The sequence below is a fragment of the Fusarium falciforme genome, chromosome 6, assembly GCF_026873545.1.
Source record: "Fusarium falciforme chromosome 6, complete sequence".
NCBI lineage: Eukaryota > Fungi > Ascomycota > Sordariomycetes > Hypocreales > Nectriaceae > Fusarium > Fusarium falciforme.
Window position 1 is genome coordinate 1778373 of NC_070549.1, and position 15684 is coordinate 1794056.

Consider the following 15684-nt stretch of genomic DNA (forward strand, 5'->3'; position numbering starts at 1 on the left):
AGCTTGCTGGGATCGTGACGCCGGTTGATGGATGGGCTTGAGGTTGATTATGGAGGACAGCACCCAAACAGAAGCCAACTCACCTTTCTCTTCAGTCAAGCCTGCCAGGGTTCTCTAAAAGCACTGGATGCTTCGGGTTTCGAAAACAACGTCGGGTGAGGGCTTGCGGTCGAGTTCGCAGGTGGCCCGTCAAATCTAGCTTCGGGTGCTACTGTCTGTCGATCAGTCGTTGGGGGGAACAGATCAAAAAGACCACCACACCCACTGGGTGACTGGCAAACCGTGTTCGCGTCAAGGGTCCAACTTTGTCCACCACCACCTCAGTCGCTGCGCCGAAATGATGATGCAGCACCAGCCAGAAAGGAGGCGGGCTATCGTCAGCACCGCTGGGACAGCCTGGTGCTTGCCTGCTCGGAGGACTGGGGTTCCGTGGTGCTTAGCAAGGATCAAGCTTGCCCGTCTGTTGTCGGCCAGTGGTTACGGGCAGGGTGATCGATGATCGTTTTGCCGGCACTCTTCTGAGTCAAATCTGTCAACTCCATTCCGATCAGCCTCCCATTGCTTTTGGGGCACCTGCAAGTAACCTCTCGGTCAACCATCCCTCCCTTGTTTGAAGCCCTCCCTCCCGCGCTTGCGCTCAATCCACATCCTCCCGTGTCCCCATACGCCTCTAGCAGCAGCCAACAGACGCAATCCCCTCTGTCCCGTCTGCAGCTCGAGCGGGAGCAGAAGCAAGACGGCGCCCCCAGCCAGCATCCGGCAAACGGGGAAAGGGACAAGAAAAGTCGAGAAGAAAAAGAAAGCAATAAAATAGGAGACAGCTAGCTCGCAGAGGGACGTCGTATGTAGAAAGCGGTTTAACATTGGCGTCACCACTGGTCGGGTGGCCCCATTGGGCTTGGGATTGGATACCAGCGTCGCAGGTGGACTGCTCGACTAGTCGACCAAAAAGTCCCAGATTGGCTCCTCGCACTCAATAGACTGGCCGACAAGGGTGGGACGCCATTACCGCGGATTTGCCCGGAGCCTTCCAAGATGGTCGTCTTGGCTCTCAGGCGAGCTTGGGATGATAATAATAAAGGGGGCCGGGAAATGATGAGAGGCCGTGAAGCTGAGCTGAAGAGCGGGGAAAAGAAACGAGGAAACAAAACAACAACAACAATGACAGGGTGGGTCATGGGGGGACGAGAATTCCAAGGACATCAAGAATCTGACCAAGAGAGCGTTTTGATTGAAGGAGCCGTTCGTACCTTGCCCGTTGAAGCCCAGCGTTTGTTTCGAGATAGCGATAGTCGTAGCGCCGATTCCCTAGACAAACCTGTCAGTAATGGACCCGACTCACGCGAGCCATCGTGTGTGTCTCACTCGTCCCAACTCAGATCCTTCTTGCATTTAAACCTCCCTCTATCCGTAGCTTGGCACCTTTTGCCGCTTTGACACCCGCAAAAGAAACGTCGAGTCGTTGGAAGCGAGCTCCAAGTGTGGCCTCACTCAGCTGGTCGTCCTGTACCTGTTCCTCGATACGAGCCTTAATATCGTGTGTCTTCAGTTGTCGACCAAGTTGATTCAAGGCAATCGAGAAGTAGGCAGAGCGGCATCTCGACGTGGGGAATGCCGGTTGCTCTTATACAGCCTGGCCTTCCAATTGCCAGAAAGAGATGAGCTTGTGGCTCCATCAAACGCAATCTTTCCCATCTCTAGCATCCGCAGCGTCATTGGTTGTGCTTGTCGTCCTGGTGTGCCATGAGGCCTGGCCACGGGCATCTCGTACAGACCAGGTATTCCACAGGCCAGTCATCAGCACGTCGGGAACTCGGGGTGACTTGCGAGCCCTCGGCCGTCACTCATGTCGCCCAATTGAGCAAGCGACGCGGCTCGATCTGAATGTGTGGAGTGTCCAGTTTACTACTCAAATTACATGGTGCGTCCATGGCCGGGGGGTGGCGTGGGATGACAACTCCAGGATTCAGTTCAACAAGGCCTCTGAGAGCACGCCACCTCGGCTCTTGAGGGGCTCCCAAACGGGTGGCATGGAGATGAGGAGGACATTGTACTGCATCTCAGTCCCATCCCTCCTGGCGCGATCAGATATCAAGTATCCTCAGGCCAGAGAGAGCGCTGAGCAGAGCTCAATTTGGACTTCCAGGGTGAGGGGCGGGTGTGCGATCTGCGCAGGGGACCAGGGTTAATCTCTGACCAGGGGTGCAACAGCAGCTAGAGTGATCGCCAATGCCTGCAGCGCCTAGCTTGGCCGAGCTTGCTCAGAGGCCGCCACCAGCTTACTTGGAGACGGGGCTGTCAGGTCCTGCGGTATGGCCATTGGGATGCTAGTGAGGGCCATGGCGCGCGGGCCGCTCGCAAGGGAGCCGCCCTACAGCATAAAGTTTGGTGAACACGAACTAGATGCTCGCTCGGCGAGAACAACAACGCGGTTCGAGTGTCGTCACAATCCTTTACTAGGTAGGAGTTGATTAGTGTCCGGCGCCCCTGTGAAGTCTCCACACTTGGAGACCGAATCTCTTCGGCCGTCAATCCATCCACGGCTTTTCGCGACCATGATGCTCGGGGGTGAGGCGACAGTTGCCAAGGGCATGTTTTTCTATCACCATTGCCAACCGCCCCTTGCACGGAGACTCCAGTTGGCCACAGCAGAATGGGAAGGACGATGATGACGAGCTGAGAACGCCTGATCTCCAAGCATCTGTTCTGGGTTCTGATCAGATGAAGCGGTTACCCGAGGCAAACCCAGCGAAGCGACTTGTTAAACCAAGAACTTGTGAAGGCGGGACAAGATCTCAGCCCATCACCCCGCCATTGTAACTCGGATGTCCGCTCTGCTAGACAGTTATCTGCTGTCATTTTGCCTTCTTCATGCCAAGATAGCTGAGGGGCGAGTTCACAAGACGATGCGACTCTTCGCCAACAATTTCGCTTGAGACGTCGTACGAGTCTATCAGACATCTTCAGCGAGGTCGTACAGACTTGCCGAGCCATGCTCGTGCTTCGTGTCGTACGCTCTTCTGATCCCAAGCACACGACACGCTGAACCCAGTCCCAAGGGTCCGAGATTTCTGTCTGCTATGCTGTCGAACCCCAGCAAGATGTGTTGAGACTGGGGATGCCGTGCTGTATGTGCTGAGACCCTTCCAACGATCAGGGTCAGACAGCTCTGTTTCAGATGGCCAACACGTGCATGTCTCGGTGCTCTATGAACCGACAGGTGGTGGCTGGACGACCCAACTGTAACTGTGAGCGTTGAATGTCAATTTTAGAATCACCCGTCAGAAAGGTGTCTTGTTTCGGGCCGCCTTTCTTTCATTAGATGTCGGTATAGAGCCGCGAGAACGGTGTGCTATTAGCCTGCCTGCAGGTGGTGGGATCACTGGTGCGGAAACAAGACTGGCCTCGTGGGTTCGCAAGATTCGTCAATGGCGTGCCTCATCCTTTTTTTTTCCCTCCAGCGTTCCAGGTCGATGGTGTTGACAGGCAGGTAGATATGGTAAAGTCGGCGTTGGGAGTTGGGGCCCAGTGGTTGGACAATGGCACCTCAGGTAAATTGCAGGGCCCAAGATCGTGTCCTTTGAGAAACAGCAGGTGTCTTGTCACCCGTTTGACTGAGGCTGCTGAGATCTTGCATCCTCCAAGAGTGCCCAGGCTAGTCACCAAGCCCACGAGGACGGTATTGCACCACGATGGTTATACCCAGTTCTGCAGCCACTTGTCGCAGCGCTTCGGTTCAAGCCGAGGGGAATCTCGATAACCCCCGCACAGAGGCTTGACAAACAGCCAGGACTGGTACAAGGTGCCCAGGACAACGACCTGTCCAAGGCTTTCGCCACAAATTACTGCTCTTTGTCGCAGACTCGTGTGTCCTTATTTCTGTTAGTATTGTTGCAGTGCGAACTGGCTCTATAGGGATATTCTCACTTGGAGTTGGAGGCTATGAAGCGCCTCCTAGGGTTCGAGCGGGCACTAAACGGGCATCATCTCCAACCGCCACGTTCTGTTGAGGGTACACGAGCCTTACCCAGCATCGCAAGGATTGAGTCGCGATTGGAGCAGGCCGTATGCATTGCAGAGGTGGAACAAGCGAGCGAGGACTGGCGCCGATGAGGTTGTTGGCTCTTTCGAGATCATGCACGCCGGGTCGCACACACATTGCGCCTCGCAGATCTGGCACTTTCCCTAACGTCGACTTGTCCTATCGCGGCGCATCCCTCGTTCTGGGCATGCTTTGTGTGGTGGCACCGACTTGTATCCCCAACGAGGTAAGTGCTTGTGTGTCGGTCAGGTTTCCAATGGGATGGAGTGTTTTGCGTAGCACAAGCGTCGCGGGTTGATGCCGATTCGGAAGGTCATGGTGCCCTTGTCAAGGAGCCAGGAACACGTTTGAAAAGGGACGGCGTCGAAGTCACGGCCACGGATGACGAAGAGGAACCTTGGGTTTTTGCAGAGCAGTACCTAGGTAATGGAAGCTCGCTGAGAGCCCCTTCAGCGAGCGCGCGTGCGCAACCATCACGATGAAGTCTTGAAGAGGCCGCCAAGTGATTGAGGCATCAATCGAGTCCGAGTGATTCCATGTGCTGGCGTGCATTTCAGCAGGACAGGCAAAGTACGGATGAATGCATGAATCCACGATGGAATGGATGCCAGGGGAAGAAGAATCGTCGCCGTTGGCTACAAGGTTTACGTTTGGAGACGGATGCGTTTGTTGATTGAGTTGTCCTCCAGTGGAAGGAAGGCACGATGGATCGAGGGTGTTCCCCACCTTCCGCATACTGCACTCTAGAGCTCGAGTTAGCGCTGCCAGCTGCCGTTAACGTTGATGCACCCAACACCGAAAACGGCAGCCGCTGGTGTGTCTTTCTCGCAATCGTGATATCCAATTCATCCATGTTCTCTCCAACTTCAAGCATTGCATTCACCTAACGCCCAATCCTGTACCTGGATTTTGATGAGCTCATGTCTGAGGCGAGCATTTGGAACAAGCAGCATGATGAAGACGTTTCCATGTCCGTGCGCCCAACGGAAAGAGCTTGCTCACATGGTTCGTTCTCCGGCTCGACAGCCTTCACATGCAGAACACCGGTTTCATCCAGCTCCAACTATTGCTCGGGACTCTCATCTGCTTCTATCATGAGCTTCTCTGCTACGTAGGCCTCGGCACAGGAAGCAGGTACACAGACTGTTGGCGAAGCCCAGCCGGTATTTGGGTGCAACCACCGACTTACCCACGTTCGTTATATCTGTTGGCGGGAGAATGCTTTCTCGATTGCATCACAACACCCATCCATCAACCCCAAAGGACCTTCATGGCTTCCCACGTTGACTTTAGCTAGGGCCCAAGCGCCCAACCTAACCGTATCATTGAGTTTATGAAGATCCTCACCGCCTCATCCGTCAAACGCCTCCAGCATGAATACTACCAATAAACGGTGTTTGCTACCCTGAACTGCAGAGGCCCAAACCTACGCGATGCTTCAGGATGCATATTTCCACCCACAGAGCGCTCCCTCGAGCTCGTTGCACAGGCCTACTGGATGACAACTTCCTGCGAGCGCCCGTCGTGCATTTTTCTTCATCTTGCCCCCAAAACTTGACCTCGATCAAGCAGCAGAGGGGAAGAGAACAAAGGCGGTGAAACCATTCACACGACATACGCAGTACGGCACATTCAGCTTGGGCCGACACTGAGCATTGGGCCGGGCTTGGATGGCGTTAGCCGAATGCGCAAGATGCCACAAACCATGCAAGTCCCCCAAAACAAGGCAGAGCAATGCCGCAAGGGCACCATGGACCCCTGTCAGGTTCGTTCTACCTTCTGAGGGAACCTACCGTGAGCATCCTCGTGGACCACGCGTTGGAACCGGCACTTACTTACTCCGTACTCCCAGGCCCAGGCCCCAAACCGGCGAAAGAAAAAGAAAAGTCACATTCTCGGTGAAAGGCACAGGAACCGCGCCGTCAACTGAGCTCCGGTCACCAAGCTACTGTAGACCTTGCAGTTGTCGGCCATTCCGAAGCGGCCTTATTGGTTGCACATGTCACATCCCGCGGAGGGGCGATGGCGATGGTGTTTAGATCCGCGAGATCCTAGCTCTACCCGCCGCCCGCATTGGCGTCATGAGACGGGTCTAGAAACACGCCCTTTTTGTCGCAGCCTCACGCCCCTCTCTGCCGAGTCGTGGCCGTTCAGACTCTGAGCGAGCAGATCATGTTGTGCTGGGTGTCACGACGAGCCTTCGGCAAAACGATGGAATTCAGATATGCATACTACTGTGTACGCAGCATATCTAAGGGGAGTGGTTCCAGTTCGGCGTTGAACGGTGTTTCTATCGTCAAGCCCTAACCGCCAGGGCGGTGCGTTTCTCCCTTGCCGTCTGTAGCTTGCCCCGGCATCACCAGCATAGGTAAGAACAGCATTCATCTCAGGGCCGGAGTGCAGTCTCTGGCCACTATGTACGCACATCACCTGCAGCTTGCAAATCGCCCGAGTCGCGGCCAATTTGGGTGAGCCCAACTCTCCGAATACTAGTAAGTTGCGGCGCGATTCCTCCTTGCAGATTACGGCAAGGAACAAGCTTGCGCAACCACAGACTTGGGAACAACTATAGTCGCGAGGCGATAACCCCGGTTCGTCGGATATGCAGCCTCCCGCTCCCAGGGTTAAAACAGGCACGAGAATGTGCTCAGTGAGGCTCGAATGCATCTCGTTGGCGAGGAGGGTCGAATATCAGTGGTCCGAATCGCTCACTGCCCCAGGACGGCCCCAGGCGCGGGACTACTGCGGAGGCGGACGGGAAATGCTTCCCTGAGTCGTGCTATTTTCGATCTCCTGGAGGACAGGGCAGGGCAGGGCATGGTGAGCCCGAGGGCCCCTGTTGACCCAGTGGGGTCCCCAGCTCCAAGCCCACTCGGTAATTTGCATCGTCCAGTGAACCGCCGTGGACGATCCAATAGTCTCTGAAGCCACTGGGCTTGGGACGGTCAACGTCCAATGCGCCATCAGCAAAACGTCTGATGATCCGCTGCCGCTGGCCATGGGCTGTTCCGTCTCGCTGGCAAGATTCAGAACTCAGAAAATGACTGGCGAAGCTTATGCGACTTGTCATTTTGATAAGCCCGGCACCCTCTGTTGATGCAACTCGGCGACATCAGGTCTGCTCTGTCCCTGAGCAAGGCAAACCCGGTTGAAATTGCGGCAGAAAGCAACGGTGGCCTTCTACTTGTGGCTTTGCTGCAACGAGAAGCAACTTCGCAGTTGGTTGCCAGACTGAAGAAAAAGCAAATGCATTTCAAAGTGTCGTGCATTGTCTCCGCAACGAGCAGGGGCACCTTCGGAGCATGACGTACGCATCTCAGATCTTCGTCGGCCTTGACACGATCTGGCTCGAACTGCGTCCCTAGCCACTGAATACCACTAACAACAAGACCCCATCTACTTACATTTCGTTCCTCGGTAATCTGGAGGGTCACAAGAACATGCGTTCCGAGATATGACGTCTCCGGCTTTCATGGACAGGAGCTCTACCAGTCGGCATGCAAGGGCCCATTTTCAGGCCCTCTGCCTTGCCTGCAGCATCTCGGGATCAACTCGGGGGCACGACAAGAGCTGCTATGCCGTGCCTCTAAGAGTCAACCGGCAAACAGTTAGAATGGCTTGGCTAGGGACGTTGAAAAATCCCGCTCGGGATAACTTATAGGCCCAAGTGCCTGAATAGCAGTTCAACCTGGCTGGACGATTGCTCCACTCACCCGAAGGCAAGATATCTACGAGGAGACTTCCGGACAACGGGCACACAAGTGACCTAATTAGTTCTTTCAGCAGGAGAGTGAGGTTCGCCACGCTTGAAACTCAGTCATCATCTCCGGCAATTTCATGACGCCATTTTCAAATCAATCGAGACCTGTCAGTTCTGGTTTGCGGTATTCTTGAGCCAGATCAGATATTGAAACTTAGACCTCATCGTTGCCATATCTTCGAGAACCGGGACTCGAAATAATATACATGGAGGCTCCAGGAGTTGATCTTCCTGAGCAAGTGGACAAAAGGGGATACAGAAGCTGACGAGGTGTTCCCAGTTGCCAACAAGGGCATTCCCAGTGGGATGCTGGACATAATGTCATCGTACTTCCGAGCCACCACTACATATTCGAGTACACACGAGAACCTATATTCCATGTAATGGCATGTGCAATAATCGTGGCGCGTTGCCTGCCTACCTAGACGTACGGGCAGCATGCATTGTGCCGGTCGCTGTTCTCTGAAGCTACCAACATGGCAGAACTGATTGATACGGGGCTTGACGGGTACATGGCAGAGAAGAAGCATGCCCAACTGATAATTCAACAGGGGAATTCAGCAGTCTAGGAAAATACGAGCATGCACAGCCAAGCTGAGCTGCTCACGCCATCTTACGGTCGCTCAAAAGCGGATGAGGCATCTAAGTGAGGCAGTGCGCGCCTCCGTGGCAAGGTCTTTAGAAGAGTGGGTGACGTGAATCGTCTGCTAAGGGGACAAAGAAAAGAAGCTCTTCAAATCGACTGTGTTGGTTGGATTGAACACGAGTCAACAACCTCGTTTGATGGACTCAAGGCCTGGGCACGACAAGAGCTGACTGCACCCATGGTCGTAAATGATCGAGCGGTCTGAGCGCTCTCACAGTTACAGCACAGCACAGTCTTGTCCGGTCCTGTACCCATCGGCAGCTGCATAAAAAGCAATCTGGTCTTTGGGCTAGAACAAGGCTCCTTGGTTGCAACAAAAGCAAGTCGCTGCAAAAGGACCATCCCCGTCCATGGCCTGCATATTGGCCCTACACAGCTGTCCTATGATAGGCACCCTGGCAGACCAGACAGCCCAGTCAAGGACCACGGTCGATCCTCTGTGGGGACCCTGGTAATTTCGCATGACGCGCTGATCTCTCAAGACGGCTTCTCCTAACCCTTGTCGAGCTGTCAAATGTGCAGCCCCAGTCAGTTTTTAACGCCGACGAGGACATTAGGAGTTGCCCTGAACGGCCACAGCCATGCTGGACGGTGGATCAAGGAACTCCCACCGGACGCTACTGGTCGTCGATGCCTTGAAGCGAGAAGGCTGGGCTCAGGTGAGGCGCCCGAATGGGGGAGGCCATGTGGCCCGGCGGGGATGGGCTCCTGGAAAAGGTTCCCCCGTCCGGGCGCGTCGCGGCATCTCTGGATTCCCCTTTGAGGGCGTTTGCATGGCATGGGTCGTGGGCCTTGGACGGACCTGGTCAAGCCCACAGCCATGTACGTATGTATGCCTGTGGCCTGGTCCTTGACCCGGACCTGGACCCGGACCTTGCCCAGTCGTGTCTTGCCTTATGAGCGGCACCGCTGCGGCAGCCGGAGCTGGTGAGACACGGGAGTGTCAACCGGGGTGCCAGATCGGGGGAGGCCAGCGAGCGTGGCTGGCTCTTGGCCGGTCAGCCACATGAACTTGTTTGGCAAAGACAACTCCCTCAAGGCCCGAATAGGATGCCATTATTTGGAATTCGCCCAGGACGGCAATTGTCAGAAGCGCCGTTGAAGGACCGTCCCGTTCGGTTGAACGGCCAAGTCTCCCGCTGAACCCGTGTCTGGAGAGTCGGCCCTCGACTGGCCTCAACCCTCCTTGATCGACGCCTTTAGCCTTGGACGTTGCATGACCCCTCCTCATCTGCCGAATCTGTCCGGACAATGTCTGGCCTCGATGCGTCATGGCCCCAAGCTGAGCAGTTTCATCCCCATTTGACACACCTCGAAACATGGGCCTCAACCCAATAGCCCATCAACCCGGTCCTCAGAAGCTCTGGCTCTGGAGATGGCTTCGAACCACTCGTCGAGTCTCTGAATGCGAAAAATGTTTCAGCTGCTTGTCTAGGCTGTTGGATCTGCGCGATGACCTCAACTTTACATGATCTGGCCACACTGTGAGACATGGCGCGCTCAATCACCAACAACTGTGCGATTGGAATTGCGATATCGAGCCTTTTGCACCGTTCACCGCTCTCTCAACAACATAGAGGAGGGCATCTTGCTTACATGGTGGCATCAAAAGACACGATGATGATGGGTTGGATGATACCCTACCGAGTTGTGTTGAGGGCGACCAGAGCCTCACGAAGTTGCGGTCAACGGCTGGGCACAAATTCTAGACACTCACCCCGCGTGTGGTCTTGTAACAGATATGCGGGAACGCTGATGTTCTACTGAGGAGACATGATATGAGGGAATTGAGTTGAAGCAATCGAGTGATTGGTAGGATCTGGGTTTGGGCATGCCTGCCTAGGGAACCCTGGGTGCTCCAATGCCGCCCAGGAGTTTTGTGGGAGTTGTATGCAATATCAAACCCTGATATAGGGCTGGTGAGATAGGGCTGGGCACGTATCAGATTGGGTGCATGTATTGGCACGATCGGGATGGTGTTTGGCAGGCTGTGCATGGATATCGAATTGTAGCATTAAGACCTGTCACACCAGAGCACAGGGTTCGTTCGCACGTGGAAATCTTCCTATTCGTCCTATACAAGGAATGAAAGGCGAGATTAATTGTAGGTTTGAAGTGTATCTCCTGGTCTCTCTGTGGGATATATGGGTTCCGGGTAGGATGGAGGATTTGATCGACACCATTTCTGTGGAAGTGACAGCCCAAAATGACATGGTATTAAGCCTGGTGGTTCATCTAGACATGCTACTTTTGTATCAAAAACTATCTAAGCAATCAAATTGACACTCACAAGAGGAGACTTCGAAATGGTTGACTAGACGACATAGGGCAGAGAGATTGGGACGATTGAACCCAAAACGGGACAAGGAGGGAACTTGGCAAAGTTTTAAGCATCATCACTACCAGGAACATTCGATTGAAACCTTGAGCTACGACATAGAGTACTTTAATGTTACCAAGCCCGCATCCTGATGGAGTCGTAGATGGACAGCGCACATCTTTGTATCATCGTCGGGCTCAAACCCAGGCATCTATCAAAGCTACGCTTGAAGAACAATGGAGTGCTTCCTCTTATTTCATATTTCCTAGAATTCACAGGAGCAGGCTATAAAATCACGAAAGGCAAGGGAGTTGAATATGCTGGATGGCTTTGGTGTAGGTGAGTCCTGTGCTGAGTAACTTTAATAGCGTTGAGACTTGGACTGAGCTGGATAAACCGGCCCTAGTTTTGCATGCTGTTTTGGGCATATAGTGAAATCATTCACCTGCTTTATAGTTAGTGTATGGAGGCTAGTCCTGGTGCCGTTGGTTATGTTGGGCAGGGATATAGAAAGGGGTTGCCCGGTTGTAGATAGGAGGAACGGGAGAATACATGCGCCCGAACAAATGAAAGTCGGCAAAAGAGAGCATGCCAGGTTAAACTAGCCTAGTATGCTCTGGGTTAGCTGGATTTGTGCATGACTCCGAAAAAGGGTCAAAGTTCGAGTGCTAAAGCAAACAGTCAGATGGCTCGATGGGAATAGCCTCTCCAACCGTAACACCTGGAAGTGCAGCCATAAAGGTCAAGTGAGAAATAAGTGCGAGTTTCATCGTACATTGCCTGGAATCAAGCGAGAAAGACGCTGAGTTGATGTATGAGAGAGGATCTGGGAAGATGGAAGTTAATCTACTAAACTAGTAACCGTCCAGCCACAGGAGATTTCTCAAAATAACACACTGAAGAAATAGTTCTAAGAGCTGCAATGAAGCAGAGAGGTTTAGTTTAAAGATCAAACTGACCTTAGAGGCTCCGGTGATTGCCCAGGCCTTTTTCATCCGAACCTATTATACACTCTCCATACAGAGAGAGGCTTGATGGCGACGGCTGCCGTAAATTAGAACCACGTGTAAAGTTTACCATCAGTACTTAAACTTTACAGATATTTCAGCACCGAGTTCTAGTCAAACGGCAGCCCACACAGCGCTCGATGGTTACTCAACGACTGTATACTCTCCCAACAGGGATGCCACACCGTAATCCTGATGTATCTGTATCTTCAAATGGTAGTTAAAGAACCTTGGAATGTATGAAGATTGCCTGATAATTTAAATAAAGCGTTAGAAGAGTCTCATCACACCGGTCGCGAGTCAGATAATGACAGGCGAGTGTTAAGGTTAAGTTCATGGAGGATGGCCTTACTGTAAACCTGGGATGAAAAGCTTGGCGGTGAATCACAGCACCATTAATATCTGTATATATATGTGTGTGTATTCCAAGCTTTGTATCTTCTTTTCTTCCACAAAAAAAATTAAAGATGGCGCTACAGCGAGAGGGCCACCTCGGCCAGTCCCTCCGACGGATGATGAGATTCACCCCTCTCGCCAGCAAAGCCGCGGACGTCTGGCCTTCGCGACTGACTATTGTTCAAGATGAAGCCTATGATTGCAATTCCCTTGGAGAAATGGACCCTGGCGACCTCCATTCAGATTTTCGGGAACGTCTGCATGATGCGATGACTTGGACAACGTCGAAACATGATATCCTCGATGAACACTTGGTCGATCTGCTCTCCCCGCATGGTCTTCGGGTCCAACATGATTGAGGATGCCGGAGGGGGGTTAGAAATTACCCTCAAGCTTTGCGGAGCCATCTTTCGAGGTCAGCATGTCCCCGAGGAAGACCGCCATGCTGACTACGAAGTCTTGGAAGACCACCTCCGTCGTAAGGGCCTACCGCATGCAGAAGAAGATGTCATCCAGGCCTACTGGGAGATAACACAGCATGCCGAGGCAGCCTACTATATCACCAAAGAGGTGTGCCTTGAAGGGAAAGAACTGTCTGAGGCCATCATCCTGGAAACGCACCGTCTCTTGACTTACAAGATTAATGCCGATGAGATACCCTGGAACGAATACGCTGGTGTCTATCGAAAGTGGCCTGTATGTACCGGCTTCCATCAATACATGGCTCACAGCATGGTCCCCACGGCGATGAAGAAGATGATTAGCTCCATCAAGGACGACGTCAAGGCTGCAATTAACACTGGAGAAATCGACCCGGTGGCTCTAGCAGCCAAGTACTGCCACATCTTTGTCAACATCCATCCCTTCCTTGACGGAAATGGCCGAACATGTCGTCTCATTCTGAATGCAATTCTCCTCAGATATGGCGGTACTATCGTCTGCATTGGAGAACAGGACGATGGTCGACAGGAATACTTGCGGATTGCAAGCAATGCGAGCTTTGCCGAGGGAAACCAGGAGGATATGGAGGACGTGCCAGAGGCACTCAGGCCAAAGTATTACAAGGAATTGGCTTCGTTTGTGCTTTTGCATGCCCGAAATAGCATGGTCAAGATCCGGGAGCTGCTCGAAAAAGGATGATCAGGATGAGAGTTGGACTTGTTATTGCTAGGTTATTACGGAAGTACTATAAATCTAGGAGGACTGAGGGCTCTGTTCATGGGTACAATGGACTAAATATATGATGATGTTATGATGATCTGAGACCGGTTGCTGATGTGTGTTAGAAGAGTCGAACTTGGTGTGCTTGTCTAACTGTGATGCCATGATGAATGAGACCTTGGGAGCTCAAGATCGTCAATGTAGAAGAGTAATAGAATGAGATGTCACTGCCTGTCCATTTTGCCGCCCATGCTTCCTTACACACCTGGAGCAAGAAGTCCGACAATCAGGCATTTCATCATTGGCTGACGAAGGGAAACCACTCTTCTGGCCGGCATTGCAAATCCGGTTCTGCAACAGATGCATCACAAGCCGTTTAAAAGCCGCATCGAGTGGAACTACATCCCCACCGATGAATCCGACCGTCGCACCATCGTTCAAGGGCTGTATACATCTAGCTATCTTGGGGCTCCTTATTCTTATCCGTATTCCTTGGGTCCATCATGTACGAGCATCTGTAGTGTCAATTGGCTCGTCTACGACCGGTTAATGTGTACCATGATATGATATCCTACAGATTCGCCCAAACCTTGTTGACTTCCCACCTCGTCTGGCATGTTACAAGACCCCCACACTCTTCTCTGTTGACGCATCCAAGGACTCGGAAATACATTTCGTTGGCCGATACCGCGGATTACTCCATGATGATATCAGCCATCCATTATCTTTCTTTACCCCTCATCTGCGGTATAAAAGCGAGCCATCATCTCCCGAACTGCTCCCCCTCTTCTTTACTCTTCATCATCAACCCATTGTCCCATCAAACTACTTGAATCACAGCTTTTATCAAGATCCAAGGTTTGTTCTCGAGGCGAGAGATCAGGAGCTGGTCTGACACTTGTGACATGCTAGATATCATCCATCTGGTACGGCAGTCCGTCGAGGAATCTGCAGCCATGGAGCCTTTCAGCGGTAGTGTCCAAACCTGAGCGAGGAGCCATATCAGGTAACGTATCATGCATGAGCCGGTGCCCGCTCACTTTTTCTTTTGATCGTTGTCTGTTATTATGGACAATGATCAAATGAAAAGGAGAGCGTGGCTGAGATTATACGGCCAAACTTGATCTGGATAATACCAGCGAAAGGATCATGCTGTCCTCCCCCATTGACCTCCAGCCCCTAACATACTCAGGCCCAACATGTCTCCCCCCGCTGCCGTCTCTCCCCCTACCCGCTCTGCTGAGCTCGCCGCCCCTGCCGTCAAGCTTCCCGTCGGCCTGAGCAAGAACACCACTACTGCCACCATCGAGGAGATGGAGGGCAAGTGGGATGACTTCAAGTTCGCTCCCATCCGCGAGAGTCAGGTCTCTCGGGCCATGACCCGCCGCTACTTCCAGGACCTCGACAACTACGCCGAGTCTGACATTGTCATTATCGGCGCCGGTTCGTGCGGTCTTAGTGCTGCCTACATCCTCGGCAAAAAGCGACCTGACCTGAGAATCGCCATCATCGAGGCTTCCGTGTCTCCTGGTGGTGGTGCTTGGCTCGGTGGCCAGCTCTTCTCGGCCATGGTCATGCGAAAGCCTGCCGATGCCTTCCTCCGTGAGGTCGGTGTGCCCTACGAGGACGAGGGTAACTACGTCGTTGTCAAGCACGCTGCCCTCTTCACCTCTACCATCATGTCCAAGGTTCTTCAGCTTCCCAACATCAAGCTGTTCAACGCTACCTGCGTTGAGGACCTCATCACCCGACCTTCTGAGGAGGGAGTCCGCATCTCTGGTGTCGTCACCAACTGGACTCTTGTGTCGATGCACCACGACGACCAGTCTTGCATGGACCCCAACACCATCAACGCGCCCCTCGTCATCTCTACCACTGGTCACGATGGCCCTATGGGTGCCTTCTCTGTTAAGCGTCTCGTCAGCATGCAGCGCATTGAGAAGCTTGGTGGCATGCGTGGTCTTGACATGAACGTGGCTGAGGATGCCATTGTCAAGGGCACTCGTGAGATCGTCCCTGGACTGATTGTCGGTGGAATGGAGCTTTCCGAGGTTGACGGTGCCAACCGAATGGGTGAGTCTTTATTCTTGAGTGTCAATAATCAGTTACTAACTGGACCAGGCCCTACTTTCGGTGCCATGGCTCTGAGCGGTCTCAAGGCTGCCGAGGAGGCCCTCAAGATCTTTGACGTCCGCAAGAAGCAGAACGCCTTCTAAGCGATGTGAACGTGCCAGAAGAAGCCATGGGACAGGGAAAACACACGATGATTCAGGAAACTTGATGATTCAGGAGCCAGGACCTCGTCTCTCTTTCGAGGCAATGGATCCTTGTCGCTCATTTTTAGTCAAAGCA

General features: G+C 53.0%; 2 protein-coding genes across 2 annotated transcripts; both read left to right on the top strand.

Moving 5' to 3' along the window:
* Positions 1–12504: 12504 nt before the first annotated feature.
* On the top strand, positions 12505–13311 carry NCS54_00810400 (Fido domain-containing protein; the record flags this gene model as incomplete). The annotated part of the gene is made up of 1 exon (XM_053153502.1): positions 12505–13311. The coding sequence occupies one exon, from the start codon at positions 12505–12507 to the stop codon at positions 13309–13311; it is 807 nt and encodes a 268-aa protein (XP_053009477.1).
* A 1220-nt stretch (positions 13312–14531) lies between these two features.
* On the top strand, positions 14532–15548 carry NCS54_00810500 (Thiamine thiazole synthase; the record flags this gene model as incomplete). The annotated part of the gene is made up of 2 exons (XM_053153503.1): positions 14532–15405; positions 15454–15548. 2 exons carry the CDS (start codon positions 14532–14534, stop codon positions 15546–15548), a joined length of 969 nt encoding a protein of 322 aa, XP_053009478.1.
* Between the last annotated feature and the right edge of the window lie 136 nt (positions 15549–15684).